The sequence below is a fragment of the Odocoileus virginianus genome, unplaced genomic scaffold (genome assembly GCF_023699985.2).
Source record: "Odocoileus virginianus isolate 20LAN1187 ecotype Illinois unplaced genomic scaffold, Ovbor_1.2 Unplaced_Contig_180, whole genome shotgun sequence".
In the NCBI taxonomy this organism is placed as follows: Eukaryota; Metazoa; Chordata; class Mammalia; order Artiodactyla; family Cervidae; genus Odocoileus; species Odocoileus virginianus.
Genome location: NW_027224497.1, coordinates 3,423 through 20,351, shown reverse-complemented (window position 1 = coordinate 20,351; position 16,929 = coordinate 3,423). Strand labels below are relative to the sequence as shown.

At 45.1% G+C, this 16,929-nt stretch overlaps 1 protein-coding gene across 1 annotated transcript; it reads left to right on the top strand.

The window, feature by feature from the left end:
• Positions 1-15,604: 15,604 nt before the first annotated feature.
• On the top strand, positions 15,605-16,717 carry LOC110122980 (melanoma-associated antigen 4-like). The gene is made up of 2 exons (XM_070464733.1): positions 15,605-15,955; positions 16,019-16,717. Exons 1-2 carry the CDS (start codon positions 15,605-15,607, stop codon positions 16,715-16,717), a joined length of 1,050 nt encoding a protein of 349 aa, XP_070320834.1.
• The last annotated feature ends 212 nt before the right edge of the window (positions 16,718-16,929 follow it).

Below are 16,929 nucleotides of genomic sequence, written 5' to 3'. Positions count from 1 at the left end.
CCTTCTCTAGTTGCTTTAGGTGTAGAGTTAGGTTATTTATTTGACTTTTTTCTTGTTTCTTGAGGTAGGCCTGTAATGCTATGAATCTTCCCCTTAGCACTGCTTTTACAGTGTCCCATAGATTTTGGATTGTTGTGTTTTCATTTTCATTCATTTCTATGCATATTTTGATTTCTTTTTTGATTTCTTCTATGATTTGTTGGTTATTCAGAAGCGTGTTGTTTAGCCTCCATATGTTTGAATTTTTAATAATTTTTTTCTTGTAATTGAGATCTAATCTTACTGCACTGTGGTCAGAAAAGATGACTGGAATGATTTCAATTTTTTTGAATTTACCAAGACTAGATTTATGGCCCAGGATGTGATCTATTCTGGAGACGGTTCCGTGTGCACTTGAGAAAAAGATGAAGTTGATTGTTTTGGGGTGAAACATCCTATAGATGTCAATTAGGTCTAGCTGGTCCATTGTGTCCTTTAAAGTTTGTGTTTCCTTGTTCATTTTCTGTTTAGTTGATCTATCCATAGTTGTGAGTGGGATATTAAAATCTCCTACTATTATTGTGTTACTACTAATTTCCTCTTTCATACTCGTTAGCGTTTGCCTTACATATTGTGGTGCTCCTATGTTGGGTGCATATATATTTATAATTGTTATATCTTCTTCTTGGATTGATCCTTTGATCATTATGTAGTGTTCATCTTTGTCTCTTTTCACAGCCTTTATTTGAAAGTCTATTTTATCTGATATGAGTATTGAGACTCCTGCTTTCTTTTGGTCTCCATTTGCGTGAAATATTTTTTTTCCAGCCCTTCACTTTTAGTCTGTATGTGTCCCTTGTTTTGAGGTGGGTCTCTTGTAGACAGCATATATAGGTGTCTTGCTTTTGTATCCGTTCAGCCAGCCTTTGTCTTTTGGTTGGGGCATTTAACCCATTTACATTTAAGGTAATTATTGATAGGTATGGCCCCCTTTGCCATTTATTTTGTTGTTTGGGGTTCACGTTTATACAACCTTTCTGTGTTTCCTGTCTAGAGAAGATCTTTTAGTATTTGTTGAAGAGCTGGTTTGGTGGTGCTGAATTCTCTCATCTTTTGCTTGTCTGTAAAGCTTTTGAGTTCTCCTTCATATCTGAAGGAGATCCTTGCTGGGTAGAGTAATCTAGGTTGTAGGTTATTCTCTTTCATTACTTTAAGTATATCCTGCCATTCCCTTCTGACCTGAAGTGTTTCTATTGATAGATCAGCTGTTATCCTTATGGGAATCCCTTTGTGTGTTATTTGTTGTTTCTCCCTTGCTGCTTTTAATATTTGTTCTTTGTGTTTGATCTTTGTTAATTTGATTAATATGTGTCTTGGGGTGTTTCACCTTGGGTTTATCCTATTTGGGACTCTCTGGGTTTCTTGGACTTGGGTGGCTATTTCCTCCCCCATTTTAGGGAAGTTTTCAGCTATTATCTCCTCGAGTATTTTCTCATGGCCTTTCTTTTTGTCTTCTTCTTCTGGGACTCCTATGATTCGAATGTTGGGGCGTTTCACATTGTCCCAGAGGTCCCTGAGGTTGTCCTCATTTCTTTTGATTCTTTTTTCTATTTTCCTCTCTGCTTCATTTATTTCCACCATTTTATCTTCTAACTCACTTATCCTATCTTCTATCTCTGTTAGTCTACTCATGGCTCCCTCCAGAGTGTTTTTGATCTCATTTATTTCATTATTAATTTTTAATTGACTTTTTTTTATTTCTTCTAGGTCCTTGTTAAACATTTCTTGCATCTTCTCAATCTTTGTCTCCAGGATATTTATTTATAACTCCATTTTGTTTTCAAGATTTTGGATCATTTTTATTATCATTATTCTAAATTCTTTTTCAGGTAGATTCCCTATTTCCTCCTCTTTTGTTTGACTTGGTGGGCTTTTTTCATGTTCCTTTACCTGTTGGGTATTTCTTTGCCTTTTCATCTTGTTTAGATTGCTGTGTCTGGAGTGGGCTTTCTGTATTCTTGTGGTCTGTGGTTCCTTTTTATTGTGGAGGTTTCACCCAGTGGGTGGGGTTGGACGATTGTTTTGTCAAGGTTTCCTGGTTAGGGAAGCTTGTGTCAGCGTTCTGGTGCGTGGAATTGGATTTCTTCTCTCTGGAGTGCAATGGAGTGTCCAGTAATGAGTTTTGCAATGGGTCTATGTGTTAGGTGTGACTTTGGACAGCCTGTATGTTGACACTCAGGTCTATGTTCCTGCGTTGCTAAAGAATTTGTGTGGTATGTCTTGTACTGGAGCTTATTGGCTCTTGGGTGGTGGTTGGTTTTGGTGTAGGTATGGAGGCTTTTGGATGGTCTCTTATTCCTTAATGTTCCGTGTAGTCAGGAGTTTTCTGGTTTTCTCAGGTTTTGGGCTTACGTCTCCTGCCTCTGGATTTCAGTTTTATTCTTCCAATAGTCTCAAGACTTCTCCAACTATGCAGCACTGATAATAAAACTTCTAGGTTAATGGTGAAAAGATTCTCCACCGTGAGAGACAACCAGACAGGTTCACAGAGTTACATGAAGAATAGGAGAGGGAGGAAGGAGGTAGAGGTGAGCAGGAGGAGAAAAAGGGGACTCAAGAGGAGAGAGACAGATCTACGCAGTTATCTGTTCCAGAGTGTTCTCCGTAGCCCAGACACCCACAAAGATTCACAGAATTGGATTGGGAAGAGAAGGGGAAAGAAGGAAATAGAGGTGTTCTGAGGTAGAAAACAGAGAGTCAAAAGTGGGAGAGTAATCACCACACTCCTGAATAGAAGTGGGAACTGAATATTGGAATCTTAAATGTCCAAAATGGGAACTGAATATTGGAGTCTTAAATGTCCAAAATGTATATCACATACTGAAAAACAAAGATTAAAAATCTAGTGTAGAGGTTAGACTCTTTGAAATACAATATTTAAAAACAAAAACACACAAAAAAATTTAGAAATGTATATGAAGTTCGGTTTAAAAATAGGGTTTCTCTCTCTCTCTCTCTCTCTCTCTCTCTCTCTCTCTCTCTTTTGGCAAGGTTATAGTGAAATGAAAATGAAAATTAAGGAATAATAGAGGAGTATTAGAGGACTTTAAAAGGAAATAGGAGAGAAAAACAAGAAAAAAAAAAAAGAAAGAAAAAAAAGTTTTTTTTCCCTAATTAAAAAAATCATAAAAACACATGAAAATGAAAGCTGAGGAGTAATGGGGGAGTAATAGGGAATTTTAAAAGAAAATAAAGAGAAAAAATTTAAAAAAAGGAAAGAAAAAAAATTTTTTTTAATTAAAAAAATATATATATATACATATATATCTAGGAATTTCTCTGGAGTTGTTGTGGTCAGTGTAGGTTCAGTTCAATTTCAGATAGCTCCTCTTTCCAGCTTACACTTCTCGATATCTATAGGCCCCTTCCGGTGTAGTCGGTGTTACCTTCAGGGATTTTAATCTGTTGCACCGGTCCTTTCTGAAGCGGTTCCCTTTGTTTATTTGGCTTCTGTTTGCCATCTCTTCGGTGTCTAATTTCCGCCCTGACACAGGCGGGCAGAGGTGATCTCTTATTTAGGTTCGCTAGTTCAGTTCAGTCCTGCTACGGGGAGGGCAGGGTGCTGCAGACAGATACCGCTCTGTGTGGATAGCACTCACCGTGTTCTGGCCACACTGGGTTTGCCCCACTCACGGGTGTCAGTGCTTTCCACGTCTACACTGCTCAGGCTCCCGGCTTCTCTATATGGAGCGGGCCCTGCGTTGAGTGCGGTTCCAGTTTTCGGGTACTCCACAAAAGCACGGATTCGGTTGCGCCTGCGTTTTGTGCCTTCCCCGGCCTGAGCGGTTCAGGCAGCCAGGGGCTTGGGCGTACTCTCCCCGGGTGCAGCGCACCTTTTCCCTCCGCGTCGAGTGGCCCAGGCAGCCAGAGGCTTGGGTGCACTCTCCCCGGATGTGGCGCACCTTTTCCCTCCACGTCGAGCGGCCCAGGCAGCCAGAGGCTTGGGCGCAATCTCCCCTGGTACGGCGCGCTTTTTCCCTCTGCAGCCCCAGTGCGTGCCGCCAGTCGGGTCTCAGGAAGTCTTTAGATAGGAACTGGGGGCCTGTTTGCAGTGTGGGAGGGGGTGGCTTCTCAGGGGCTGAGTTTGCCCTTTTCCCCTCCCCCCTGCCTCCTACCTCCAGCGGGGATGGGCCGGCTCTTCTCTGGAGTTTCTCAGTCCCTTTGTTTTGCGAACCACCGGCAGTGTGTTCGGGCCAGTTAATTTTGTCCCTTGCTATCCCACAGTTTAAAAAAGCTCCCTCCGATTGCTCTCAGGGTCTTCGGGCCGGTCCTTACCCTAAGCAATGCCGCCCACTCCTCTCCGTTCCGCCCGCCCCCGCTTGTTGCTGGCAGGTGCGGGCGTCTGGGGTACTTTTCTGCTGGGAGTTGCTTTTAGGCACGTAATCTGTGGGCCTTATTTAATTTTTCCTCCCAGTTAGATTGCCGAAAACTTCCCCCAGTCCCGCCAGTGCGAGGGTTTCCTGGTGATTGGAAACTTCCTCTATTAAGACTCCCTTCCTGGGATGGGTCTCCGTCCATAGCTCTTTTGTCTCCCTTTTTATCTTTTATATTTTGTCCTACCTCCCTTCAAAGACAATGGGCTGCTTTTCTGGGCGTCTGATGTCCTCTGCTAGCGATCAGAAGTTGTTTTGTGAAATTTGCTCAGCGTTCAAATGTTCTTTCGATGAATTTGTAGGGGAGAAAGTGGTCTCCCCGTCCTATTCCTCTGCCATCTTGGCTCCTCCCCAACGAAGAACAAATATTAAAAGCAACAAGGGAAAAACAACAAATAACACACAAGGGGCTTCACATAAGGATAACAGCTGATCTTTCAATAGAAACTCTTCAGGCTAGAAGGGAATGGCAGGACATTCTTAAAGTAATGAAAGAGGAAAACCTACAACTCAGATTACTATATCCAGCAAGGATCTCATTCAGATATGAAGGAAAATTCAGAAGCTTTCAGTTCAGTTCATTTCAGTCGCTCAGTCAAGTCCGACTGTTTGCGACCATAAGAATAGTACACGCCAGGTCTCCCTCTCCATCACCAACTCCCAGAGTTTACTCAAACCCATGTCCATGGAGTTGGTGAGGCCATCTAGCCATCTCATCCTTTGTCGTCCCCTTGTCCTGCTGCCTCCAATCCCTCCCAGCATCAGGGTCTTTTCCGATGAGTCAACTCCTCACATGAGGTGGACAAAGTTTTGGAGTTTCAGCTTCAGCATCAGTCCTTCCAATGAACACCCAGGACTGATCTCCTTTAGGATGGACCAGTTGGATCTCCTTGCAGTTCAAGGGACTCTCAAGAGTCTTCTCCAACACCATAGTTCAAAAGCATCAATTTTTCGGCACTTAGCTTTCTTCAGAGTCCAACTCTCACATCCATACATGACCACTGGAAAACCATAGACTTGACCAGATGGACCTTTGTTGGCAAAGTAATGTCTCTGCTTTTTAATATGCTGTCTAGGTTGGTCATAACTTTCCTTCCAAGGAGTAAGTGTCTTTTAATTTCATGGCTGCAATCACCATCTGCAGTGATTTTTGGAGCCCCCCAAAATAAAGTCTGACACTGTTTCCACTGTCTCCCCATCTATTTCCCATGAAGTGATGGGACCGGATGCCATAATCTTAATTTTCTGAATGTTGAGCTTTAAACCATCTTTTTCACTCTCCTCCTTCACTTTCATCAGGAGGCTTTTCAGTTCCTCTTCACTTTCTGCCTTAAGGGTGGTGTCATCTGCATATCTGAGTTTATTGATATTTCTCCCAGCAATCTTGATACCAGCTTGTGCTTCCTCCAGCCCAGCGTTTCTCCTAATGTACTCTGCATAGAAGTTAAAGAAGTAGGGTGACAATATACAGCCTTGACGTACTCCTTTTCCTATTTGGAACCAGTCTGTTGTTCCATGTCCAGTTCTAACTGTTGCTTCCTGATCTGCATACAGATTTCTTAAGAGGCAGGTCAGGTGGTCTGGTATTCCCATCTCTTTCAGAATTTTCCACAGTTTATTGTGATCCACACAGTCAAAGGCTTTGGCATAGTCAATAAAGCAGAAATAGATGTTTTTCTGGAACTCTTGCTTTTTCAATGATCCAGCAGATGTTGGTAATTTGATCTCTGGTCCCTCTGCCTTTTCTAAAACCAGCTTGAACATCTGGAAGTTCACGGTTCACGTGTTGCTGAAGCCTGGCTTGGAGAGTTTTGAACATTACTTTGCTAGCATGTGAGATGAGTGCAATTGTGCAGTAGTTTGAGCATTCTTTGGCATTGCCTTTCTTTGGGATTGGAATGGAAACTGACCTTTTCCAGTCCTGTGGCCACTGCTGAGTTTTCCAAATTTGCTGACATATTGAGTATAGCACTTTCACAGCATCATCTTTCAGGATTTGAACTAGATCAACTGCAATTTCATCACCTCCAAAAGCTTTTTTCGTAGTGATGCTTTCTAAGGAACACTTGACTTCACATTCCAGAATGTCTGGCTCTAGGAGAGTGATCACACCATTGTGATTATCTGGGTTGTGAAGGTCTTTCTTGTACAGTTCTTCTGTGTATGCTTGCCACCTCTTCTTAATATCTTCTGCTTCTGTTACGTCCATACCATTTCTGTTCTTTATCGAACCCATCTTTGCATGAAATATTCCCTTGGTATCTCTAATTTTCTTGAAGAGATCTCTAGTCTTTCCCATTCTATTGTTTTCCTCTATTTTTTTGCATTGATCGCTGAGGAAGGCTTTCTTATCTCTCCGTGCTATTCTTTGGAACTCTGCATTCAAATGGAATATCTCTCCTTTTCTCCTTTGCTTTTCGCTTCTCTTCTTTTCACAGCTATTTCTAAGGCCTCCTCGGAGAGCCATTTTGCCTTTTTGCATTTCTTTTCCACGGGGATGGTCTTGATCCTGTCTTCTGTGCAATGTCACGAATCTCTGTCCAAAGATCATCAGGCACTCTGTCTATCAGATCTAGTCCCTTAAATCTTTTTCTCACTTCCACTGTATAGTCATAAGTGTTTTGATTTAGGTCATACCTGAATGGTCTAGTGGTTTTCTCCACTTTCTTCAATTTCAGTGTGAATTTGGCAATAAGTAGTTCATGATCTGCACCACAGTGGGCTCCAGGTATTTTTTTTTTTTTTTTTTTTTTTTGCTGACTGTATAGAGCTTCTCCATCTTTGGCTGCAAAGAATATATCTGATTTCGGTGTTGACAATCTGATGATGTACATGTGTAGAGTCTTCTCTTGTGTTGTTGGAAGAGGGTGTTTGCTATGATCAGTGCATTATCTTGGCAAAACTCTATTAGCCTTTGCCTTGCTTCTTTTTGTACTCCAAGGCCAAATTTACCTATTACTCAAAAGCTTTACAGATAAGCAAAAGCTGAGAGAATTCAGCACCACCAAACCAGCTCTTCAACAAATGCTAAAGGATCTTCTCTAGACAGGAAACACAGAAAGGTTGTATAAACTCGAACCCAAAACAATAAAGTAAATGGCAATGGGATCATACTTATCAATAATTACCTTAAATGTAAATGGGTTGAATGCCCCAACCAAAAGACAAAACCTGGCTGAATGGATTCAAAAACAAGACCCCTATATATGCTGTCTACAAGAGACCCACCTCAAAACAAAGAGACACATACAGACTGAAAGTGAAGGGCTGGAATAAAATATATCACGCAAATGGAGACCAAAATAAACAGGAGTTGCAATACTCATGTCAGATAAAATAGACTTTAAAATAAAGGCTGTGAAAAGAGACAAAGAAGGACACTACATAATGATCAAAGGATCAATCCAAGAAGAAGATATAACAATTATAAATATATATGCACCCAACATAGGAGTACCACAATATGTAAGGCAAATGCTAACAAGTATGAAAGGGGAAATTAACAATAGCACAATAATAGTGGGAGACTTTAATACCCCACTCACACCTATGGATAGATCAGCCAAACAGAAAATTAACAAGGGAACACAAACTTTAAATGACACAAAGTAACATTGTGTTACTTTGTTAATTGATGTCTATAGGACATTTCACCCCCAATCAATTTCACCTTTTTCTCAAGTGCACACAGAACCTTCTCCAGAATACATCACATCCTGGGCCATATATCTAGTCTTGGTAAATTCAAAAAAATTGAAATCATTCAAGTCATCTTTTCTGACCACAGTGCAGTAAGATTAGATCTCAATTACAAGAAAAAAACTATGAAAAATGTCAACATATAGAGTTTATATAACATGCTTCTGAATAACCAACAAATCAAAGAAGAAATAAAAAAGAAATCAGAATATGCATAGAAATGAATTAAAATGAAAACACAACAACCCAAAGCCTATGGGATGCTGTAAAAGCAGTGCTAAGGGGAAGGTTCATAACAATACAGGCTTACCTCAAGAAACAAGAAAAAAGTCAAATAAATAACCCAACTCTACACTTAAAGCAACTAGAGAAGGAAGAAATGAAGAACCCCAGGGATAGTAGAGGGAAAGAAATCTTTAAAAATAAGGCAGAAATAAATGCAAAAAAGACAAATGAGACCTTTTAAAAAATCAACAAAGCTAAAAGCTGGTTTCTTGAAGAGATAAATAAAATTGACAAACCATTAGCAAGACTCATTAAGAAACAAAGGAAGAGGAATCAAATCAACAAAATTAGAAATCAAAATGGAGAGATCACAACAGACAACACAGAAATACAAAGAATCATAAGATACTACTACCAGCAGCTCTATGCCAATAAAATGGACAACTTGGAAGAAATGGACAAGTTCTTAGAGAAGTATAACTTTCCAAAACTGAACCAGGAAGAAATAGAAGATCTTAACAGACCCATCACAAGCAAGGAAATCGAAATTGTAATCAGAAATCTTCCAGCAAACAAAAGCCCAGAACCAGATGGCTTCACAGCTGAATTCTAACAAAAATTTAGAAAAGAGCTAACACCTATCTTACTCAAACTCTTCCAGAAAACTGCAGAAGAAGGTAAACTTCCAAACTCATTCTATGAGGCCACCATCACCCTAATTCCAAAACCAGACAAAAATGCCACAAAAAAAGAAAACTACAGGCCAATATCACTGATGAACATAGATGCAAAAATCCTTAAAAAATTCTAGCAAACAGAATTCAACAACATAGTAAAAAAATCATATGCCATGACCAAGTGGGCTTTATCCCAGGCATGCAAGGATTCTTTAATATCCGCAAATCAATCAATGTAATACACCACACTAACAAATTGAAAGATAAAAACCATATGATTATCTCAATAGATGCAGAAAAAGCCTTTGACAAAATTCAACATCCATTTATGATTAAAACTCTCCAGAAAGCAGGAATAGAAGGAACATACCTGAACATAATAAAAGCTATATATGACAAACCCACAGCAAGCACCACCCTCAATGGTGAAAAATTGAAAGCATTTCCCCTGAAACCAGGAACAAGACAAGGGTGCCCACTCTCACCACTACTATTCAACATAGTTTTGGAAGTGTTGGCCACAGCAATCAGGGCAGAAAAAGAAGTAAAAGGAATCCAGATAGGAAAAGAAGAAGTGAAACTCTCTCTGTTTGCAGATGACATGATCCTCTACATAGAAAACCCTAAATACTCTACCAGAAAATTACTAGAGCTAATCAACGAATACAGTAAAGTTGCAGGATATAAAATCAACACACAGAAATCTCTTGCATTCCTATACACTAACAATGAGAAAACAGAAAGAGAAATTAAGGAAACGATACCATTCACCATTGCAACAAAAAGAATAAAATACTTAGGAGTATATCTACCTAAAGAAACAAAAGACCTATACATGGAAAACTATAAAACACTGATGAAAGAAATCAAAGAGGACACAAACAGATGGAGAAATATACCGTGTTCATGGATTGGAAGAATCAATATTGTCAAAATGGCTATACTACCCAAAGCAATCTATAGATTCAATGCAATCCCTATCAAACTACCAACGGTATTTTTCACAGAACTAGAACAAATAATTTCACAATTTGTATGGAAATACAAAAAGCCTCGAATAGCCAAAGTAACCTTGAGAAAGAAGAATGGAACTGGAGGAATCAACCTGCCTGACTTCAGACTCTACTACAAAGCCACAGTCATCAAGACAGTATGGTACTGGCACAAAGACAGAAATATAGATCAATGGAACAGAATAGAAAGCCCAGAGATAAATCCACGAACCTATGGTCACCTTATCTTCGACAAAGGAGGCAAGGATATACAATGGAAAAGAGACAACCTCTTTAACAAGTGGTGCTGGGAAAACTGGTCAACCACCTGTAAAAGAATGAAACTAGAACACTTTCTAACACCATACACAAAAATAAACTCAAAATGGATTAAAGATCTAAATGTAAGACCAGAAACTATCAAACTCCTAGAGGAGAACATAGGCAAAACACTCTCCGACATGAATCACAGCAGGATCCTCTATGACCCACTTCCCAGAATTTTAGAAACAAAAGCAAAAATAAACAAATGGGACCTAATGAAACTTAAAAGCTTTTGCACAGCAAAGGAAACTATAAGCAAGGTGAAAAGACAGCCCTCAGATTGGGAGAAAATAATAGCAAACGAAGCAACAGACAAAGGATTAATCTCAAAAATATACAAACAACTCCTCCAGCTCAACTCCAGAAAAATAAATGACCCAATCAAAAAATGGGCCAAAGAACTAAACAGACATTTCTCCAAGGAAGACATACAGATGGCAAAAAAGCACATGAAAAGATGCTCAACATCACTCATTATCAGAGAAATGCAAATCAAAACCACAATGAGGTACCATTACACACCAGTCAGGATGGCTGCTATCCCAAAGTCTACAAGCAATAAATGCTGGAGAGGGTGTGGAGAAAAGGGAACCCTCTTACACTGTTGGTGGGAATGCAAATTAGTACAGCCACTATGGAAAACAGTGTGGAGATTCCTTAAAAAGCTGGAAATAGAACTGCCATATGACCCAACAATACCACTTCTGGGCATACACACCGAGGAAACCAGATCTGAAAGAGACACGTGCACCCCAATGTTCATCACAGCCCTGTTTATAATAGCCAGGACATGGAAGCAACCTAGATGCCCATCAGCAGACGAATGGATGAGGAAGCTGTGGTACATATACACCATGGAATATTACTCAGCCACTAAAAAGAATTCATTTGAATCAGTTCTAATGAGATGGATGAAACTGGAGCCCATTATACAGAGCGAAGTAAGCCAGAAAGATAAAGACCATTACAGTGTACTAACACATATATATGGAATTTAGAAAGATGGTAACGATAACCTTATATGCAAAAAAAGAAAAAGAGACTCAGATGTATAGAACAGACTTGTGGACTCTGTGGGAGAAGGCGAGGGTGGGATGCTTTGAGAGAACAGCATCGAAACATGTATATTATCTAGGGTGAAACAGATCGCCAGCCCAGGTTGGATGCATGAGACAAGTGCTCGGGCCTGTTACACTGGGAAGACCCAGAGGGATCGGGTGGAGAGGGAGGTGGGAGGGGGGACCGGGATGGGGAATACATGTAAATCCATGGCTAATTCATTTCACTGTATGACAAAAACCACTGCAATGAAGTAAAGTAATTAGCCTCCAACTAATAAAAATAAATGGGAAAAAAAATAAAAGCAATTAGAAGAAAAAACATTAGGTAAAAAAAAAAATAAAGTAATTAGCCTCCAACTAATAAAAATAAATGGAAAAAAAAAGAAAAAAATATTCTAAATAATAATAATAATAATATTTGTTCTTTGTGTTTGATATTTGTTAATTTGATTAATGTGTGTCTTGGGGTGTTTTGCCTTGGGTTTATCCTGTTTGGGACTCTCTGGGTTTCCTGGACTTTTGTGACTCTTTCCTTCCCCCTTTTTAGAGAAGTTTTCAACTATTAGCTCCTCAAGTATTTTCTCATGGCCTTTCTTTTTGTCTTCTTCTCCTGGGACTCTTATGATTCAAATGTTGGGGCATTTCACATTGTCCCAGAGGTCCCTGAGGTTGTCCTCATTACATTTGATCAGCACAGAACAATGTTGCTGTTCAGTCTCTGTCCTTGCTAAATCCTGCTTGTACACCTGGAAGTTATTGGTTCACATACTATTGAAACCTAGCTTGAAGAATTTTGTCAGCATGTGAAATGAGTGCAATTATGCAGCAGTTTGGATTATTTGGCATTGCCCTTCTTTGGGATTGAGATGAAAACTGACCTTTTCCAGTACTTCAGCCACTGCTGAGTTTTCTGGACAATGCAGACAACCTGAAAACAACAGGACTTCACCAAATTCCACTGTTCAACCTCTTCAGTGTAGAAAAGAAACCTGGTAGAAAAAAAGGGATTCCGAAATCTGGTTGCTGCTGAGGGTGCCCCATGGGAAGGTATGTGGTTACCTGTGCTCCCCCAAGGTCATGGGTTCAGCAGCTCTCCATCCAGCATCTGTGCTGGGACTGCAGCCTTCTCTCAAGGGTTAATGAGGCGCCCTCCTGAGTGAGGATGAGGGGGTCCAGTCACCCCGGAACAGAGGGTTCCATAGAATACAACTCCACCCCTACTGGGACTCCTGTGTGTCCCGGTCAGGGCTGTCAAGCTGAGCCCCCAACCTGCCCCACACTTTCTCAGTGAACACGGGGAGTCAGAGGCTTGGTCTGTGGGGTGCAGTCTCAGGTGGGCAGTGGGAGGGGGCCCACATCCTGCGGAGACTCAAGGTGAGAACCAGAGCAGACTGAGGGTCCCCAGCGGATGCATGTGCAGCCCTCCCGACAGCCCTGGGGGACCGTGCGTCTTGGCGTGCAGATGTGACGTCACTGATCCCGATGGGAGGGGAGAAGTGAGGGCCTGGGTCAGGTGCCTGGGTTCAGGTCAGCAGAGTGAAGGAACCCAGCTGTGCTAGTAGTCAAGGTAGACCCTTGAGGGGGCTCTGGGACCCCAGGACATCCAGGTTGTCAATGCTCTCAGCTCTGGGAGACCCCGGCAGGATTGTGGGAATGAGCACGTTACTCCCGCTTGCCTCCCAGGGGTCCTGGCTGGGGAGGGCCTGGATCTAAGGGGAGCAAGGTCTGGGTGAGAGGCTGGTACCCTGAGCTGCTGAGAGTCAAAGTGAAGAGCAGAAGGAGGGTTGAGGAATGTTGGGGCATCATCTCAGCTCTGGGAAGCCCTGGGCTTGGAGCCCTGATATCATGTCCAAAGATTGCCCCTGGGGGTGGCTCTCAGGGCAGTGACGGCCTTGGTGTGAGGGTTCCGCCTCCACTCAACACAAGGGGCATCCCCGGACCTGCCAGGGCTCAAGATGAGGACCTTGAGGGAGGATACAGGGAATCCCACCGGTCCCGGCACCTGCTGTCAGCCCGGGGCAACTCTGGTGGGGGCATGAGCTCGGGGTCTCAGGGACATTGGAGACTTGATATAAGGGGGAAGCCTCAGAGATTGGAGGGGAGATTCTTAGGTTCTGAAGGAGTTTAGGTGAGGACACTGAGGGAGGATTGAGGGGATGCTGGACCCCAATCAGAGGAGACTTAAGAGAAGCCCATCCTGGCTGTTGGTCCTGGGAGACCCTGGGGTATGATGAGCACAACAGGCATGGTCTGACTTCCTGACATCCGGGTCTCAGACTGGGGACCTAGTACAGGGGGCTGACTTCCTGACATCCGGGTCTCAGACTGGGGACCTAGTACACGGGGCTGACTTCCTGACATCTGGGTCTCAGACTGGGGACCAAGTACAGGGGGGGCTGACTTCCTGACATCCGGGTCTCAGCCTGGGGACCTAGTACACGGGGCTGACTTCCTGACATCCGGGTCTCAGTCTGGGGACCTAGTACAAGGGGGCTGACTTCCTGACATCCGGGTCTCAGACTGGGGACCTAGTACACGGGGCTGACTTCCTGACATCTGGGTCTCAGACTGGGGACCTAGTACAGGGGGGCTGACTTCCTGACATCTGGGTCTCAGACTGGGGACCTAGTACAGGGGGGCTGACTTCCTGACATCCGGGTCTCAGACTGGGGACCTGGTACACGGGGCTGACTTCCTGACATCCGGGTCTCAGACTGGGGACCTGGTACACGGGGCTGACTTCCTGACATCCGGGTCTCAGCCTGGGGACCTGGTACAAAGGGCGGACTTGTGACATCCGGGTCTCAGAGAGACTGGGGCTCTGTTGTGAGAAGCCGGGCCTCAGGTGTGGAGAAGACAGAGCCCCAGGTCCTACCGGGAGTCAGGTGAGGACCCTGAGGGAGGAGTGAGGGGAGCCGGACCCCAGAGGGGACCCTGGTAGTCCCTGGGTGGAATGACCATGTGCACCATATCCTGACATCGGGTCTCAGAGAGACTGGGGACCTGGTGAAAGTGGCAGGGTTTCAACATGGCGGACGGGGACATCCGGGTCCTGCTTGGAATCCAGGCTCCATGCGAGGAAGGACTGAGGCGGTTAGACCCCAACGCAGGGAGGGATCCTTGCCTTTGATGGGGGTATTGGAGGCCCTGGTACGGGGTGAGCAGGGTGAGGGTTTTCTTGACCTCTGGCTTAGGGCCTCGGCAGGTGAGGCGTTTGGGCAGAGGGCGGAGGCTTCATGTCCGCTGAGGGTGGACTCCCCGGACCCCGACAGAGGACTGAGCAGACCCCTGCCCCTGTGGTCAGTGCTGGAAGGCCTGGCAGGACGTGAGGAGAAGCTGAGGCCTAAGCATCTCCCCAGCCTAGGACTCCTGGGAGGCCCTGGGCAGGGACAGCCGCATGTGGGGCCCTTCAGCGCATTTGGGACCATGTCCAGACTCGGGTCTTGTTCTGAGTTTCCCTTCAGGTCCCCAAAGGGGAGGGTCCAGGCCGGCTAGGGGAAAGGTGAGCACTACAAGGGATCCCCGAGGGGACCGCCCACTGCCCAAAGGGGGTGGGGGGAACCTCACAGAATCCACCCCTCCTATCACCACAGAAGGCGGACGTCTGTGCCACAGTCTACCCCCCCCCCGAGGTCCCCCCTCCATTTCTCTCACAGGGGCTCCAGCAACCAGGAGGCGAAGGCGGAGCTCTGAGGCTGCTGTCCTGAGGTCAGAAGCAGAGGAGGTCCAGGCAGTGCCAGAAGTCAAGGTGAGTTTTCCCTGAGTGTGCACCAGGGACTCCCTATCCCAGAACAGAGCGGACCCCACACGGCCCTGATTCCCCCTCTGTGTCAGCCCCGGAACCTCAAGCTGTGCTGGCTGCACCTTAGGGAGCCACCTCACATCCTCCTTTGGGTAGCCAGGGGTCAGGCAGATCTGGAGGAGCTCTTTTACGAGACCGAGAGCACCCCTCAAGAGGAGACCTGTCAGTGGCCTGAGTCAGACAGCCCAGGGTGGGTTTCTCAGCCGAGACCGCTCACAGCCCCGCTCTCCCACAGGCCTGTGGTCCCCATCTGTCCAGCTTCCTCACTCCTGTCTGCAGTTCGACCCCAGTCATCATGCCTGAGATGCTTGAGACCCGCGTTCCTGAGAGAGTCTTTCAGGATCCAGGATTGGACGAGGGTCTGCTGGAGGCACTGTTCTTTTGGGGTGAAGAGGAGGAGGAGGAGGAGGAGATGGAGGAGGAGGAGCATGTGGAGGAGGTGGAGCAGGTGGAGGAGGTGGAGCAGGTGGAGGAGGTGGAGCAGGTGGAGCAGGTGGAGGAGGTGGACCAGATGGAGGAAGAGGAGCATGTGGAGGAATCGGAGCATGTGGAGGAGGTGGAGCAGGTGGAGGAGGAGGAGCAGATGAAGGAAGGAGATGCAGCGTCCTCCTCCTCCTCTCTCCCGGTCTGGGGCACCCTGGAGGAGGTGGCTGCTGCTGCAATAGCCAGTCTCCTCCAGAGTCCTCTGGGTGTCTGCCCCTCTCCCACTGCCATGGCTGCCACTCTTGGGAGCCAATCTGAAGACCATCCATGGCCTCAGCAGGCAAGATGAAGTGCCAAGCACCTCTTGCATGACCAGGAAAATGCCAGGTCCTCACTCCAACAGGCACTACAGGTGAAGAAGAAAGAGCTGGTGCAATTCCTGCTCATTAGGTATCTTGCCAAGGAGTCAATCACAAAGGCAGAAGTGCTGAATAGTGTCCTCAAAGATTACCAGGACCACTTCCTGGTTGTCCTCGGTCAAGCCTCAGAGTACCTGCAGCTGATCTTTGGTTTGGAGGTGAAGGAGGTGGACCCCAGTGAGCCCACCTATATCCTGGTCCCCATCCTGGGCCTCACCCTCAATGAGACGCTGAGGGATGAGCAGAGGTTGCCCAAGGCCGGCCTCCTGGTGATGGTCCTGTGCCTGATTGCTGTGGAGGTCGAATGCGCCCCTGAGGAGGCGATCTGGGGTGCACTCAGTGGAATAGGGGTGTTTCCCGGCAGTGAGCACTTCATCTATGGGGAGCCCAGGGAGCTGCTGACCCAAGTGTGGGTGCAGGAGGGGTACCTGGAGTACCGGCAGGTGCCTGACAGCGACCCTGCTCGCTACGAGTTCCTGTGGGGTCCCCGGGCCTATGCGGAGACCAGCAAGTTTAAAGTTCTGGAGTATCTGGACAGTCAGTTGAAGGGGTCCCAGCTCCTTCCACCCCCTCTGCAGAGGCTGCGAGGGAGGAGGAAAGGGGACTCTGAGCCAGAGCAGCAGCCAGGCTCCTTCCAGGCCCACATCCAGCAGCTTGTCCTGGGGGACAGGAAGGGAGGCTGATCCTTCCCTCTGTGATTGAAGAGGGAGCAGTCAGCCTTCTTAGCAGTGAGGGCCTGGGCCCATTGTGGGAACCTGGTATGTTGCATGTTTGTGTTCCTTTTCTCTGGCATGCAGACTCATCTCTATTTTCTTTAGGAATTTTTCAGGTATTACTCCTTTTTAATAGAAGGCTTAAGGAGTTCCAGTGTCTAACTATGTCAGTGACGTTGATC

Excerpts from the sequence above, each read along its gene's own strand:
- LOC110122980 (XM_070464733.1), top strand. The coding sequence starts at position 15,605 with ATGGAGGAGGAGGAGCATGTGGAGGAGGTGGAGCAGGTGGAGGAGGTG. Across the intron at positions 15,956-16,018 it reads ACCATCCATGGCCTCAGCAG|GCACTACAGGTGAAGAAGAA; the intron begins GCAAGATGAAGT and ends TCACTCCAACAG.